Source organism: Capricornis sumatraensis, chromosome 22 (assembly GCF_032405125.1).
Source record: "Capricornis sumatraensis isolate serow.1 chromosome 22, serow.2, whole genome shotgun sequence".
NCBI classification, from domain to species: Eukaryota; Metazoa; Chordata; class Mammalia; order Artiodactyla; family Bovidae; genus Capricornis; species Capricornis sumatraensis.
Window position 1 is genome coordinate 53579443 of NC_091090.1, and position 17439 is coordinate 53596881.

At 52.3% G+C, this 17439-nt stretch overlaps 1 protein-coding gene across 4 annotated transcripts in view; it reads left to right on the top strand.

The window, feature by feature from the left end:
* Positions 1–16255: 16255 nt before the first annotated feature.
* SLC22A23 (solute carrier family 22 member 23) overlaps positions 16256–17439 on the top strand; it is a 127507-nt gene continuing 126323 nt past the window's right edge. For all 4 annotated transcript variants that reach the window (XR_011146530.1, XM_068994079.1, XM_068994080.1 and 1 more), the window contains exon 1: positions 16256–16894. Coding sequence is in view for 3 of the 4 variants with exons in the window: in XM_068994079.1 (XP_068850180.1) it covers positions 16256–16894 (639 nt within the window). In the remaining variant the exon portion in view is untranslated. The remainder of the gene's footprint in view (positions 16895–17439) is intronic.

A 17439-nucleotide genomic window follows, 5' to 3' on the forward strand; every position in this document is an offset into this window, starting at 1 on the left:
ATTTGCAATGACTATTACTCAGCCATTAAAAAAATGAAATAATGCCATTTTGCAGCAACTTACTCCTTGGAAGGAAAGTTATGACCAACCAGAACCCCGGGAGCTGGTGATGGACAGGGAGGCCTGGTGTGCTGCAGTTCATGGGGTCACAAAGAGCTGGACACGACTGAGTGACTGAACTGAACTGAACGGATACTCTAAAATAAAAATTTCTTAAATAAAATAAAATATCTATTTTTCTATGTAAAAGTCTCGTCTGATTATCATTTAAGTAAAGTCAGACACAGAAAGACAAATATATATATCACCTACACGTGAAATCTAAAAAAATTTATACAAGTGAACTTAATTACAAAACAGAAACAGATTCAGAGACTTAGAACTCACTCACTCACGGTTACCAGTGGGGAAGGATGGGGTTGAAGGTAGACTGGGAGTTGGGATGGGCGTGTATACACTACTACTACATTTAAAATAGATAACCATTAAGGACCTACTGTATAGCACAGGGAACTCTGCTCAATATTCTGTAACTACTTACATGGGAAGAAAATTTGAAAAAGAAGAGATATGCGTATATGTATAATCGAATCACTTTGCTGTACGCCTGAAACTATCACAACATTAATAATCAACTGTACTTTTGGGCTCCAAAATCACTGCAGATGGTGATTTGCAGCCATGAAATTAAAAGATGCTTACTCCTTGGAAGGAAAGTTATGTCCAACCTAGACAGCATATTCAAAAGCAGAGACATTACTTTGCCAACAAAGGTCCATCTAGTCAAGGCTATGGTTTGTCCTGTGGTCATGTATGGATGTGAGAGTTGGACTGTGAAGAAAGCTGAGCGCTGAAGAATTGATGCTTTTGAACTGTGGTGTTGGATAAGACTCTTGAGAGTCCCTTGGACTGCAAGGAGATCCAACCAGTCCATCCTAAAGGAGATCAGTCCTGAGTGTTCATTGGAAGGACTGATGCTAAAGCTGAAACTCCAGTACTTTGGCCACCTCATGGGAAGAGATGACTCATTGGAAAAGACCCTGATGCTGGGAGGGATTGTGGGCAGGAGGAGAAGGGGACGACAGAGGATGAGATGGCTGGATGGCATCACGGACTGGATGGACAAGAGTTTGAGTGAACTCCGGGAGTTGGTGATGGAGAGGGAGGCCTGGTGTGCTGCAATTCATGGGGTCGCAGAGTTGGACACGACTGAATGACTGAACTGAACTGAACGGATACTCTAAAATAAAAATTTCTTAAATAAAATAAAAAATCTATTTTTCTATGTAAAAGTCTCGTCTGATACAAGGCATTAATTAGGGTTGAGTTTTTTTTTTCTTTCTTTAATGATCTACGTGAAAAAGAAGGTAAACACGTAAAATAGAATCCTAGACAATGGAGTCTAGATTCTCGCTTTCCAGATCTATCTGCAGAAAGCGCCCCTTCACACCAGGGTGACCCCGGCTCCCGTGACCACTCAGACCAGTTCAGGCTCCAGCCCAAGAGGGCCAGTCCCTCCGGGGGTGGGGAGGGGCTGAAGTTCCCCTGCGCTTCTCCGTTGCGCCATGTCCGACAGGAAGACAGAGGGGATGACACAGAATTTTAGACTCCAGAGCCTTCTTGGTGGGGAACAGGTCTGAGCCCAACCCAAAGGGCAATCAAATCGGGCAGGTTTCCAAGGAGCCCTCCCTGTCTGGGGCTCTGTGTTGTTCACTGACCAGGGGATGCAGAGGTGAGTCTCCTGACTAGGTAGAGGACTCCGGAGAGCGTACAGGCTCAGTGGTGTCCCCGGGACGGCAGGGGTCACAGAGCTGGCCTCAGGAGCTGGAGGCGGGCGCTTCCCTGTGCGGAAGCACTTGGGTTTCCCAAGGTCTCCAGCCTTGGGGCAGAGAGCCAGGGGCTCCAGGAGTGAGGCTTTCTCGGGGTGAAGGAGCCCCCGACACGACCTTCTGCTGGGAGGACGGGGCGGGCAGAGCCGTGCCACAGGGCAGGCTGGTGTCCTGAGGCCGGCAGGGGACCCGGCTGAGGTCCGTCTGCGTCCTGGGCCGGGTACCACGCAACCTCGGATGGGCTACTCAGCGCCGCCAAAGCTGCCCTCCTCACCTCTGCCGCAGCCGTCACGGGTGTGCAGGCGTTTCAGGGAGTGATGCAGCAGGCAGGTCTGGGGGCCGGAATGGCTCTTGAGACGGTCGGGAGCGTGGCCCGTCCCTGGTTCTACCAGAGACTCGGAGCCATGTGTTTGCGCCAGGAGAGGGCAGGCAGAGGGCAGTGGGGTCAGCTCAGCTGTTAGCTCCTCTCGGTGTCAAATCGGGGCCGGGGAAGCCTGCCCGGGACTGCTCCAGGGCGCGATTGGGTCGGCGGATGGGACACCGGACGGCAGGGTGTGGCGGTCCTTCACTCTTGATGGTGTGGACTCAGCTCTGTAGATAAGATAGACGGCTGTCTGGCCTGCCCCTGGGCAAAGGGGCCACGGGGACTTGGGACGAAGGACAGAGGTCAAGGCCAGAGTGACCGCTACTAGGAAATCTGACCACAGGCAGCAAAGTCCAGCTCCGTGTCTGTCGGGCCTGGCTGCGGAATCACTTTGCGGAGCTAACGGAGTGGAATGTCCTGGGGATTCCAGCCTCTTTGCTCTGTTTGACTGATGTTGGAAGCTGACCCTGGTTGGGGCTCATGAGGAATCCTTTCAGCTCAGTCTGGGTCTCTCGAGGGGCTGGGGCCGGGATGACCACTTCTGACGGCACCTGAACGGCCTTGGATATTGTACAGCTGTTCACCCGCCCGAGTCCCCAGCTCCCATGGTCTCATGTTCCTCACAGCCGCCCTGTGTGGCGGGCAGTCGGTGCTGAGGCAGGTGTGAAGATCATTCCCACTTTACTGATGAGGAAGGCCTTCCCTGGTGGCGCAGTGGTAAGGAATCTGCCTGCCAATGCAGGCAGTCTGTGGGTCGGGAAGATCCCCTGGAGGAGGAAATGGCAACCCACTCCAGTATTCAGGCCTAGGAAATCCCATGGACAGGGGAGCCTGGTGGGCTGCAGTCCATGGGGTCACAAGGATCAGACATGACTTATCAACCAAACAACGACGACAACTCAAGAGAACAACAAGTCTCACAGAGCTATCGGGACCAGTTCAAGGTCACACAGCCGGAGGAAATCAGGAAGTCTGACTCTAGACGCCCTGCTCTCCTCGACGAGATCCTGCTGAGTGTTTGGGGGGCTTGAAATCCTTCTCCTGGACTTGGGCTGTGGTGCCTGGAAGCAGACTCTGGAATGAGGAAGCCGGCGAGGGGGCAGGGGCCTCCTTGTCCCAGGTGAAGGGGCACTGAATTCCAGGGCCTCCTGCTGCCCGGTCCGTGACCTCCCGGAATCCAGTGCTCTGAGAAGTCTCCACTGGGGGCTGATGGGCTGAACGCCCCGTGGAGCTGGCCTCCATTCCCCAGCCCCCTGCCCTGGCCTCCCCACAGCGACAGCTGCTTGTGCCCTTTGGGGTCTGGGCAAAGCAGGGCTGCAGCCAGCAGGCCTGGAAGGTCCTGCATCTTCACCTCAGGGTGACGGCCTCGTGAGCAGCCCTCCCACCCCTGCTTTGGGGAAACGTGGATTTCAGCACCTGAGGGTCACCGCTGTGTAATGGGCAGCAGGTCCTTCTCGTGTATTTGCTGAGTTATCCCGAGAAATGGAGGATTCCCTCCTGACAGCTTGTCACTAATGTCTCATCTGTTTTCTCTCTGAGAGGAAGGGCCCTGGGTGAGGTCAACATAGTACAGTTTGCACGCCGTGTCTAATGAGCACAGAAATGGATGACATCGTTTCTGCTTCAGGAACTGCACCAGGGGACTCCGCTACCCGCCTCCCGCCCCACCAGGCTCGTGGTTCAGACCAGCCTCGGGCCCCTCCCTGCACGAGACCAGGCCAGGACGCAGCATCGCAGCCCAGGCGCCATGGCTCACAAGAGCACGGGGCCCTCCAGCCACCGCGAGAGCTGTGGAAACCGGCCGGGGACGCTGTTGGGACCTTTCGAGAAGAGCTGCTTCCTTCTGTGGGAGCTGCCAGGGTGGGTGAGCAGGGGACCCACCACACGAGCCTGAGAACGAGGGCAGAGAAGACGGCAGCTCCGGGGAGAGAGGCACCAGGCTGCAGCGTGTCGGAAGCCAGCCCACCCCTGCTCTCTTTGGTTACATAAGCTAGGGAAGTCCCTTTATTTTTTTGTATAAGTCAGTTTGCCTTCGGTCTATAGTTTCTGTATGAAAAAAATACCGACATACTCTCAGTATTGGTACCTTCCTGCTGACGTCTTGCTGTGTCAGCCAGTATGAGACGCCGCTATGCTGCCTAAAATAAATCCATCTCCAGATACTGACATGCCAATCACTCGCGTCAGCTCAGACCACCAGCCAGCGGGTTCGGTGCTGTCTCCCCACCGTCCCTTGTGTCTTCAAAGAATACGGGCATTGTCCGCATCGCCTGAGGACGCAAGCTGTTCCACGCCCTCTCAGATGGCGCTCCCCCCCGCCCGGGCCCTGTGCTCACACAGTGGCCGTTGGGACAGTTTTCGTGGGTTGGTGACCGAAAAGTACTGTGTTCATGACGCTGCTCCTAGACCGTTACCCGAGAGAAATGAGAGTGTGTCTACTCAGAGGACATCTGTGTATCTGAGGGACCAGAGCAGCTCTATCCCGAGTGGCCCGTGAGCAGGGGGATGGATAACTCGGTCACGCAACAGACACGAAGGAGTAAGATACCGACGCGCGCAAAGATGCGGGACCTCTCACGGGCGTCCCGCTGAGCGAAGGCAGACGGACACCGGACCGCGGTGTCTGGCTCCACCTACACACCGAGAACAGGAACGAGACGGGCCTCCCACTGTCCAGGGTGGGTTGGAGGGTGCGAACCGTCTGCAAAGAGGCACCGCGGAGCTTTTCCGGGTGACGGACGTGTCTGTACCTTGACGGGGGCGAGGGCTTCACGGGGGTGTACATGCTTGTTTAAATTTAAAACACACACGTATAAAATATACCTCAATAAAGCCACTTTAAATTTATTATTGGCGTGTAAAGTCATTTTCTAATGAGGATTTCCCCAGGATTCTCAAAACTCCTGATGTTTATATTTAACATAGTCTTTTGAAGAGTGCGCCTCCTCCTTCCCACGTGCCTCTGCCCTGTGTCTTTCTGGCCTATGCACGGGTCTCCTCTGCTGCTCACGGAAAACGCTTCGCTTCTGGTCACCGCGTACAGAGGGCTCTCGACCAGCAAGTCTCTGGGACGCCAGCATGGTGTCCTGAAATTTAATCCAGCTCTGACACCGCTGTCCCGGAGTCACATCAAACCCCACAGATCAGACTCAGTCCCACAAGACTGCCCTCCCCGCCCCCACTGCAGCCGCTTGTTACAGCCCAGCATCACCGGTGCTTCTGACCCAACAGCTACGGAGCAGAGGTTGCAATGACCTCCTTCTTGAGTGTGATTCACTTGATAGGCTCACAGAAGGGGTGGAAATGTTTACTTGCCTTTACCTGTTTATTAAAGAGTGCATCACCAGCCCCTCCCCCTCTCTAGCCATCCGGGGAGAGAGGTGCTGCAAATTCCGAGCTTCTCACCCTGGCTTGTATTTTGGCCACTAGCTTGCATCCGGGAGCCTCCCAGATTCACCTCATTAGAACAAGGGATGCTCTTAGTGCTTTCTGTTGGCTTGGTGTTAAGATTTTTTTTCCCTTTCGGATGTGGATCATTTTTAAACTCTTTGTTGAATTTGTTACAATGTTATCTCTGCTTTCTGTTTTGGTCTTTTGGCTACAAACCATGTGAGATTCCCCCACCAGTGATCAAACCCTCACCCCCTGCCTTGGAAGAGAAAGTCCTAACCGCTGGACCACCGGGGAAGGCCCATGCCTAGAGTTCTCATCACCTGGAAACGGCAAGGGATGTGGGAGTTCTGTGCCAGGACCCAGCGACAGAGACTCACACATGTGTTTTTTGTTGAAGTTGTTGTTGTTTAGTCTCTCGGTCGTGTCTGACTCTTTGCGACCCCGTGGACTGTAGCCCAGCAGGCTCCTCCGTCCATGGGATTTCCCAGGCAAGAGCACTGGAGTGGGGTGCCATTTCCTCCTTGAATGTATTTCTTATTATTTCACAACAATGTTATTCTTTACGTGTCGTAGTTAAGTCATCAGATAGACATGCCGTGAGGTCCCTAAACGTTCACGAACGGTGCTTCTGCTCGCACCTCAGGGCCTTCCCGCCTGCTGCTCTTTCCACTGTTCCCCCTTCTCTTTCTGGCAAGACCCTGCCTACCGCCCCAGGCTTCATCCATTCCGAAGATATTTATCGAGTGCCAGGCAGCGTGGCTACTGAGACGTATAACCAGGGCTCTGCTCTGGCCTTCAGAGACGTGCACTAGAAAAATGGAGTTTTCCTCGAATGCCCTTAGATTTACATCCCAGCATTTTCGGGTTAATGAAAAGATTCTGTCAAAGACCCTTAACCTGGAGGCTACAGCTGCTCCATCCCATCACCCAGGAGCGGCTATTTCCGCCACACGTGTATCCCCATCCTCCCCGAAGGCTCTGTTAACGCTAAAGAAATGGAGTCTTTGAGAAGGTTACCAAAGCAGGAGGAAAAAACTCTGCCAAAATGAAGCGAAAACTTGGGACAAGTGCACTTCTGGTTGATGACCAAAACCCGGTACAAGACGGAAATGTAAACAAATGAGACAGGAGAACTTGAACACTGAGTCTGCAGGCCTCTCGGGCTGCCTTGAGGCTCATGCCCCACCCCCCAGCCTTTCAGACGGACCACAGCCTGGACTGCAGCGGGCAGGTCTACTGCTGCTGGGGTCTTTGATATTTTGGAGTAGTTTAAACAATGCTCCTGGAACAGGCTTTTATTAAAATTTATTTTTCGGGCTTCCCTGGTGGCTCAGCGGCAAAGAATCCACCCATCAGTGCAGAGGACCTGGGTTTGATACCTGGTCTGGGAGCAACTAAGCCCGTGCTCCCCAGCTGTTGAGTTTGTGCCCTAGATCCCGGGAGCTGCAACTCCTGAGCCGCACGCTGCAACTGCTGAGGCCGGTGCGCCCTAGTGCCTGCTCTCTGCAGCAAGAGACGCTGCTGCAGTAAGAAGCCCTCGCGACAAAGAGGAGCCCCGCTCGCCGCAACCAGAGCAAAGTCCATGCGGCAGCGGAGACGCAGCCAAAAGAAAGTCAGTAAAATTAAAATCCATTCTCAAGGCTTTATTTTTTCTGCTCTCCCATAAGCTTTGAGTTCTAAAACCAAACCTTTACTTGATTAAAAATATTATCGCACACTGTAAATCAACTATCAGTTCAGTTCAGTCGCTCAGTCGTGTCCGACTCTTTGCGACCCCATGAATCGCAGCACACCAGGCCTCCCTGTCCATCACCATCTCCTGGAGTTCACTCAGACTCACGTCCATCGAGTCCGTGATGCCATCCTGCCATCTCATCCTCGGTCGTCCCCTTCTCCTCCTGCCCCCAATCCCTCCCAGCATCAGAGTCTTTTCCAATGAGTCAACTCTTCGCATGAGGTGGCCAAAGTTCTGGAGCTTCAGCTTTAGCATCATTCCTTCCAAAGAAATCCCAGGGCTGATCTCCTTCAGAATGGACTGGCTGGATCTCCTTGCAGTCCAAGGGACTCTCAAGAGTCTTCTCCAGCACCACAGTTCAAATGCATCAATTCTTCAGCACTCAGCTTTCTTCACATTCCAACTCTCACATCCATACCTGACCACAGGAAAAACCATAGCCTTGACTAGACGGACCTTTGTTGGCAAAGTAATGTCTCTGCTTTTGAATATGCTGTCTAGGTTGGTCATCACTTTTCTTCCAAGGAGTAAGCGTCTTTTCATTTCATGGCTGCAATCACCATCTGCAGTGATTTTGGACCCCAAAATAAAATCTGACACTGTTTCCACTGTTTCCCCATCTATTTCCCATGAAGTGATGGGACCAGATGCCATGATCTTCGTTTTCTGAATGTTGAGCTTTAAGCCAACTTTTTCACTCTCCTCTTTCACTTTCATCAAGAGGCTCTTTAGTTCCTCTTCACTTTCTGCCATAAGGGTGGTGTCATCTGCATACCTGAGGTTATTGATATTTCTCCCGGCAATTTTGGTTCCAGCTTGTGTTTCTTCCAGCCCAGCGTTTCTCATGATGTACTCTGCATATAAGTTAAATAAGCAGGGTGACAATACACAGCCTTGACGTACTCCTTTTCCTATTTGGAACCAGTCTGTTGTTCCATGTCCAGTTCTAACTGTTGCTTCCTGACCTGCATACAGATTTCTCAAGAGGCAGGTTAGGTGGTCTGGTATTCCCATCTCTTTCAGAATTTTCCACAGTTTATTGTGATCCACACAGTCAAAGGACTTGGCATAGTCAAGAAAGCAGAAATAGCTGTTTTTCTGGAACTCTCTTGCTTTTTCCATGATCCAGCGGATGTTGGCAATTTGATCTCTGGTTCCTCTGCCTTTTCTAAAACCAGCTTGAACATCTGGAAGTTCACGGTTCATGTATTGCTGAAGTCTGACATATTTTTTTTTTTAAATTTTAGAATATTTTGACACATAGAGAACAATTCCAAGGATAGTACAGTTTCCATATACCCTACACCTAACGCCCCTGATATAGCATGGTATATGTGTCAGAACGAATGAGCCAATACTGATGCATTTTTAATCACTAAAGTCTCTAGTTTGCTCGGACGGGAGGTCCTTCTCTTCCAGGATCCCATCAGTTGTCACGTGGCGCTTGACCCTCACCTCTCCTTGGCACCTCCGAGCTGTGGTGTCTCTCACACTTCCCTTGCTTGGATGATCCGGGCAGTTGTCTGTTCCGGTCAGGTATTCTGTAGGATCCCTCGGCCGGGATGCGCCTGTACTTCCCTCCTGGTTAGACAGGTTTGGGGTTTGGGGGAGGAAGATTCCAGAGGTAAGGGCCCTTCTCATCACATCAGGTCAGGGTTACATGCTCTCCGGCTGATCTGTCCTTGTTGTTGTTGAAGTGATGATCCTTCCTCTTCAGAAGGAAACGCCGTGGCCAGCCGACACTGGACGAGTGCTGAGTTACGCTCCACCTTCCCGAAGGCCACGTACCTACATGTATTGTCTGCAGTTCTTCACGGGAGAGAGTTCTCTCTCCTCCGTTTCTTTCTTGCTTTATTCAGTCGTTTTCTATATCCTATGAATCTGGGGATAGTTCGGTGATGTGCTCAGGACTCAGTCGTGTCTGACTCTTTTTCGACCCCATGGACTGTAGCCTGCCTGGTTCCTATGTCAGTGAGATTTCCCAGGCAAGAATACTGGAGTGGGTTGCCATTTCCTCCTCCAGGGGATCTTCCCACCCCAGGGATAGAACCTGCGTCTCCTGCGTCTCCTGACTCAGCAGGCAGATTCTTTACCACTGTGCTATCTGGAAAGCTCATAGTTCTTTTATACTTTGGGTTATTAACCAACATGACTTTATTTTGTTGCTCAAATCAGGAGCTTGTCTCTTTGACATGGCTCTGCTGCTGTGTGTGTGACAAGGAACATTCTGACATTCCATTTATTTCTTCTAAATTTTATTGAAGTATAATGGCAACAGTAGAAGCAATGTCAGACTTCATTTTTTTGGGCTCCAAAATCACTGCAGATGGTGACTGCAGCCACGAAATTAAAAGACGCTTACTCCTTGGAAGAAAAGTGATGACCAACCTAGATAGTATATTCAAAAGCAGAGACATTACTTTGCCGACTAAGGTCCGTCTAGTCAAGGCTATGGTTTTTCCTGTGGTCAGGTATGGATGTGAGAGTTGGAATGTGAAGAAGGCTGAGTGCTGAAGAATTGATGCTTTTGAACTGTGGTGTTGGAGAAGACTCTTGAGAGACCCTTGGACTGCAAGGAGATCCAACCAGTCCATTCTGAAGGAGATCAGCCCTGGGATTTCCTTGGAAGGAATGATGCTAAAGCTGAAACTCCAGTACTTTGGCCACCTCATGAGAAGAGTTGACTCATTGGAAAAGACTCTGATGCTGGGAGGGATTTGGGGCAGGAGGAGAAGGGGATGACAGAGGATGAGATGGCAGGATGGCATCATGGACTCTATAGACGCGAGTCTGAGTGAACTCTGGGAGATGGTGATGGACAGGGAGGCCTGGTGTGCTGCGATTCATGGGGTGGCAAAGAGTCGGACACGACTGAGCGACTGAACTGAACTGATAATGGCAATCCACTCCAGTGTTCTTGCTTGGAGAATCCCAGGGATGGTGGAGCCTGGTGGGCTGCCGTCTATGGGGTCACACAGAGTCGGACACAACTGAAGCAACTTAGCATAGTTGATTTAAAATATTGTATTAATTTCTGCTGTAGAGCAAAGTGATTTGTTATACAAATATATACATTCTTTTTCATATTATTAATCACGGGATATTGACTGTAGCTCCCTGTCCTGTCCAGTAGGACCTTGTTGTTTGTTCATCCCATATATGATGGTTTTCATCTGCTCAGCCCACCCTCCCGGTGCTCCCCTCCCTGAGCCCTGCCCACCCCCTTGGTAACCACAAGTCTGTTCTCCGGGTCTGTGAGTCTGTCTTTGTTTTGTAGATATGTTGATTTGTATCACAGATTAGTTTCTACATGTAAGTGATATCACACTTCCTAACCACAGGAAGGCAAACGTGACATCTGTGAGTTTTACCAAACAAAAGCCAGCCCCCAATTCTAGATCAATTTGTTATACTAACTGTTTTTAAACTCAGTAAGAGTTCAAAATTAATTTTTAACCGAGCTTTTAATTGGGCCCTATTAATCAAATTTATAATTGAATTGCTTTTTGCACAGAAGTCTTATCTTCTCTTTGTTACTTCTTTTCACTCTCTTTCATCAGCAACAATGAATTGGCTTGTACTCCTCCAGTTTTTCTCAAGATACTCCCTGAAGGTTTTTTAAAGGATAGATTTTGTGACATTTTTATTACTTCCACAGAACAAAAGTAGCTGTTGCACTTTCATTTATGATAGGTTTTGTAAATGTCAAATTCCTTGTTAGTCAAAAGTTAACATTTCAAAAGTCAAAGGATGATGTAAATAAAGTTCAAATGTACACAGTAGACTTTGAAGTAATTTCATATCACTTTCTCCCATCCTCCAAAAATCAAGATAACCTACCTTTCAAATAGCTATTTGAAAGAAAGAAATCAGACTGTAGTAAAAAAAAAAAAAAAGGACACGTTTTAAAATATATCTACCTGCATTTCAAGTGTAAATAAAAAGCATGAACACACAGGTTCAAAAAAAGAGAAAAGAAAACAATGTGAAATCCATTTGCTATGATTGCTTTGTACATTTTAAGTTTATTAACCCTGATACGAATTCGTTGAAACTAACTCTTCCAGAATTTTGGAGGATTTAAAGTTAGGCTTCTATCAACTTTAGAAGTAAGCTAAATATTTTTTTTCCTCTTGCTATCTCCAAGGAAATAAAATTGTTCAAGTGTATTGCTGATTCGATTGTATCTTTTATTTCATTATTTTCTCAATTTTAATAAAATTACAAACAGACGTTTTTGACATGCTTTCACAGGAAGAGAAATGGAGATCAGTGAGCTCAGGATACTAACATAAATTTAGGGTCACAACCTCAGACGTTCTCTGGGGCCAGACAAGTGGCGTGCACACAAGTGGGCACACACTGTGCCCAGCAGAAACAAGATAAGCTGGAGAACTCCCGTCTGTTCACTGTCTTTCAAGAAAAGAGCATCACAAGGGCCAGGGCCTCTGCCATGTGCTTAAAAAATCTCCTGGTTTTTAAGTTAGTAGTTACTTTTCTGGAAGCATAGTGTGTGGTCTGTGAGCTGCTTTTGACCCACAAATCATCTGCAAACCCTTTGTTATTGTTTCGTTGCTAAGTTGTGTCCAACTCTTTGTGATCCTGTGGGGCTTTCCTGTCCTTCACTATCTCCCGGAGTTACTCAAACTCATGTCCATTGAGTCAGTGATGCCATCCAACCATCTCATCCTCTGTCATCCCCTTCTCCTCCTGCCCTCAATCTTTCCCAACATCAGGGTCTTTTCCAATGAGTCGGCTCTCTGCATCAGGTGGCCAAATTATTGGAGCTTCAGCTTCAGCATCAGTCCTTCCAATGAATATTCAGGACTGATTTCTTTTAGGATTGACTGGTTTGATCTCCTTGCAGTCCAAGGGACTCTCAAGAGTCTTCTCCAACACCACAGTTCAAAAGCATCAATTCCTCAGTGCTCAGCTTTCTTTAGTCCAACTCTCACATCCCTACATGACAACTGGAAAAACCATAGCTTGGACTATATGGACCTCTCTCGGCAAAGTGACGTCTCTGCTTTTTAATATGCCATCTAGGTTTGTCATAGCTTTTCTTCCAAGGAGCAAGCATCTTTTAACTGCCCAGAACTTTACACTGGGAGCTAACCGACTTAACCACAATAACATAGAATAAGACATAGAATTGCCAGGACCATTTGAATTCTCCTACTGGCTGATCTGAGCACTATATTTGAGAGATTCAACAAATGTGAAAAGGTTGATAGGTGACTGAAGAATCAGAGTAAACAGAGATGAGTATCCTAACAGACGACATCACCAACCGATAACAATGGGACACACTCATTTATTCAACGATACATACTGTAGTTGGGTGCGCCAGGCAGCAGAAATACAGCTGAGTACAGGAACTGTCTAGAGTCAGGCAGCAATAAATAAATAAACAAACAAGAAAACTAGCCCTTAGTGATAACTACGGTGCAGGAAAGTAGAATTCAGTAATGCATTAGCAGGTGTCTGATAGGCTGCCCAGTACCAGCTAGTGATCCTGGACACTTGGCCTGGCGGCCTACAGTTTCCACTTTTTTCTCCTGACTCAGTTTTGTTCTAGGTCCCTCTGTGTGGTCACTTGTGATATGTCTTAATAAATTAAAGAGGACTTTAATTGTTAACTTTCAATCTTCTTGACTAGATTTTGGGGGCATGTCGATCCAAGATGAATTTAGGAAAACCCTAATTTTATTGGTAACTTAATTACAATGACCAGGTCAGTGTGGTGCTGGCTAATTCCAAACATCTCAGTTCAGTTCAGTTCAGTCGCTCAGTCATGTCCGACTCTTTGCGACCCCATGAACTGCAGCACACCAGGCCTCCTTGTCCATCACCAACTCCCAGAGTTCACTCAAACTCATGTCCATCGAGTCGATAATACCATCCAGCCATCTCATCCTCTGTTGTCCCTTTCTCCTCCTGCCCCCAATCCCTCCCAGCATCAGAGTCTTTTCCAATGAGTCAACTCTTCTCATGAGGTGGCCAAAGTACTGGAGTTTCAGCTTTAGCATCATTCCCTCCAAAGAACACCCAGGGCTGATCTCTTTTAGAATGGACTGGTTGGATCTCCTTGCAGTCCAAGGGACTCTCAAGAGTCTTCTCCAATACTACAGTTCAAAAGCATCAATTCTTCAGTGCTCAGCTTTCTTCACAGTCCAACTCTCACATCCATACATGACCACAGGAAAAACCATAGCCTTGACTAGACAGACCTTTGTTGGCAAAGTAATGTCTCTGCTTTTCAATATGTTATCTAGGTTGGTCATAACTTTCCTTCCAAGGAGTAAGTGTCTTTTAATTTCGTGGCTGCAATCACCATCTGCAGTGATTTTGGAGCCCAAAAAAATAAAGTCTGACACTGTTTCCACTGTTTCCCTATCTATTTCCCATGAAGTTACTTCCTTTTAGTTTGATTTTTTTTTAATTTAAAATTTATTTTTCAATTGAAGAATAATTGCTTTACAGAATTGTGTTGGTTTCTGCCAACCATCAACATGAAGCAGCCACAGGCACATGTATGCCCCCTTCTCTTGGATCTCACTCCCACCCCCCTCCCCTCTCCTCCCTTCTAGATTGTTATAGAGCAGAGGTTTGAGTTCCCTGAGAGAAACAGCAAATTCCAGTTGGCTATCCATTTTATACATGGCAGTATAAATTTCCATATTACTCTCTCCATATAGCTTGAATTTTAAGGGGTACCATTTCAAGCATGTCCCCAAATTCTGGAAATGTACCACCTGAGGGGTTTTGCTATCATTTTGAAACAAGAGCTAACAAGAGCTAACAATAGCTTGGCAATGAAACTCCTCCCCAAGGCCAGGGATTCTCCCACTTAAAAATCAGTTCAGTTCAGTCGTGTCTGACTCTTTGCCACCCCATGCATAGTGACAAACATCTTATAAAAGTCTTTCCTACTATTTTTTTTTTCTTGATTTTCTTTCTGTTTGCTTTGTTGAGGTTTTGTTGTTTACCCTGCCTGTTGAAATGGAGGAAACCCCGGAGTGTAAAGTCAGAAGATCTGGTTCCAAGCTAGATGTCTGGCTCTGCCTGGCCTGGTATTCACCTAAGCCTGCAGCTTCATCTTGAGAACCTGCCTCTTGGGGGTCTCCAGAGGACTGAGTGACCGGGTGTATCTGAAAGCCGACACTGCCAGGTTCCGTCTTGATGGAAACACTGAACAGTAACGAAGTGCTTAGTGTTTAGATACGTGCAGGGTTTGAGACCCATTTCTCCGAGGTCTGGCATTTCCTGCGGGCCCCTTGCTTATCTAATCTCCCCTTCTCAGGCTCACAGGAGACTCCACGAGCTCCCTGCCCCCAAGCCCCTGGAAGCCTTTAAAGAATTCTCTCTCTCTCTCTCCAGGCGTGCTAGTATTTTATATAGTAAGTACGTATTGCCCATAACAAAGAGGACCCCCAGGTTAAAGATGTAAGCAGATAATGGAAATCCAAGAGTGCGTTCTGTAAGCACAGCTGCTTTTGGAAAGCAAAAGCATTTCTTCCACTCCCCCCATCCCCAAACAAGGGTGGAAATCGACTACTCTATTTGAGACACTCATTAATAAACTTCCCAGAATGTCAAGTCAAGGGTCTGTATCATTGGGCAAGCCGGGTGCAGGAGGAAATGTGCGAATGCGGCCTTTTGCCGCAGGGCGGTGTTCTGTGTACCGCGCTGGCGACACCAGCGGCCCGGGAGTGCGGGAGGGGAGGGGAGGCCGACCCCGCGGTGCCCCGTGAGCTCCGCCAGGATCGGAGTGCACCTCGGGGAGGGGGTGGGGGACGCCAGCACCTTCTCGATCCGGTGTTGATATTGACATATAACTCCAGGCTGGCAATATATCCGGCATCGTGTTTAGACAGCATTCCTTTGGGAGTAGGGTGAGAAATGGCGACTCGGGAGTGGGTGCTGCGGTCGGTCTCGGGGGACCTGACGCTGCGGAAGACCCACGACCTGAAATGGGCAAACGCGCCCACTCCACTCGTGTCGGCACCTCGAAACACCGCCGGGGGTGGGTTGCTCCCGGACGCTGGCGACCCTTGGGCTCGGGGCCGGGCGTGGGGTGCAGGTTAGCTGGTGGCGGGCACTTGGGAAACGGATGGAGGTCACCGACAGCTGGCGCCCGGCGGGGCCGAGCCCGAGGACCACCCGATCACCCGCCCGGCGCGCGCCGCCCCCTCCGAGCCCCCAACCCCACGCGCCCGCGGCCGCGCGCGCCGCCCCCTCGCCCTGCCGGGCGCCGCGCTGAGCCGGGCGGGGATCTCCTCGCCGGCGGCCGGGAGCCCGAGTCCCCGCCCCTCCCGCGGCGGCGGCGGCGGGCCGGCGGGGGCGCTCGCGCGCAGGAGCGGGCGCAGCAGGTGCCGCGTTACCTCCACCGCGCGGGGGGAGAGGGGGCGGGCCGGGGCGCGGGAGGCGGGGGGAAGCCGGGGAGCCGAGCCGGGGAGCGCGGCCGGCGCGGCAGGCTGGCAGCGGGCTCGCGGCTTCCGGGAGGCGCCGGGGTCGGATAAATACATCCCGGGCGCGCGGGGATCGCCGAGCCGCCCGCGCCGCGCGCCGCGCCCCGCAGAGCTCCGCCGGCCGACCCCGCCACCGCGCCGCTCCTCCTCCTCGAGCGCGCCGCGCGCGGAGCCGCGGAGAGCGGCGGGCTCGGCCGCCGGCGCCCGGGCCGCTGAGCCGATGAGCGGCGGCGGCTGAGGGCCGCGGCCTCTGCCCGCCCTCCGCCCGGCGCCCGCCGGGGCCGCAGCCGGGGCGCGGGTGGCCGGCCATGGGGGCGCAGTGACGCGCGCGGCGGCTGATCTTCCCTGCGAGCGGCGGGCCCTGCTCGGCGGCGGCGGCGGCGGGCCCGCGCGCTCTGCCCGGGGCCCCGCGGGAGCCTCCGCCGCGCTCTATGCGCCTCTGCGGGCGCCGCGGGCCCGGGCCATGGCGATAGACCGGCGGCGCGAGGCGGCGGGCGGCGGGCCCGGGAGGCTGCCGCCAGCGGCCGAGGAGAACGGCGCCTTGCCGCCCGGGGACGCGGCGGCCTCGGCGCCCCTCGGGGGACGCGCGGGCCCCGGCGGCGGCGGTGACATCCAGCCGCTGCCCGCGCCGCACGCCGCCGGCGGCCCGCACCCGAGCCTCCTGTTGCTGGACTACGACGGGTCGGTGCTGCCCTTCCTCGGGGGCCTGGGCGGCGGCTACCAGAAGACCCTCGTGCTGCTCACCTGGATCCCCGCGCTGTTCATCGGCTTCAGCCAGTTCTCGGACTCCTTCCTCCTGGACCAGCCCAACTTCTGGTGCCGCGGGGCTGGCAAGGGCGCCGAGTCGGCGGGGGTCACGGCCACGGGCCGGTGGGGCGGCGGCGACCTGGCCAACGGGACCAGCCCCCCGACCACCCTCTTCCCCGCCGCCCCCTGGGGGACAACGGGCCCCCTCGGCAACGGCAACGGCAGCGCTGCGGACGGGGGCGAGGCGCCGCCCCTACCGTCCCCCCCGGACAAGGGGGACAACGTCTCCAACTGCGACTGCCACGCGTGGGACTACGGCATCCGCACAGGCCTGGTGCAAAACGTGGTCAGCAAGGTAAGGGCAGCGACCGCGCCGGCCCCTCGTCCCCCTCCCGAGCGAGCGCCTTGCCCTCCGCGGTCCCCGCGCGCTCTGCAGAGGGGGTCCTGCGGCGGTGCGCGCCCGCGTGTCCACGGCCTCCCGTGGGCTCGCCCTCCTTGCGTCCCCCAGACAGAGGTGCGCTGCCGGACTCCCGCAGCCCTCTGCGGTGGCGCTGCCTCCGGACTCCAAGGGGCACCCCAACTCTCGTCCCCGCTGGCACACACGCAAGGGGCGCCCCTCCCTCTGCGAGGGAGCGAGCTTCCCTCCCCCACCCTGGAGCTGTCGCTTCGTTCGGGCAGGGATGGCCCACGGAGGGCGAGAGGCTGATCTGTGAGCGGCTGGCCCTAAGGACCTGGCCCTAAGGATGCGCCTCTCTCAAGGTCTGCCCGCTGGAGCCAGGCCCCGGGCTCAGCCCTTTGCCGGCCCGCTGCCCCGAGTCTCCCCCAGAGAACCAGGCCCACCAGAATCGCCCCTCTGCCCAGGCGTTCTTCCTGGCAGACCGCAGCCATCCCCCGCTGGCT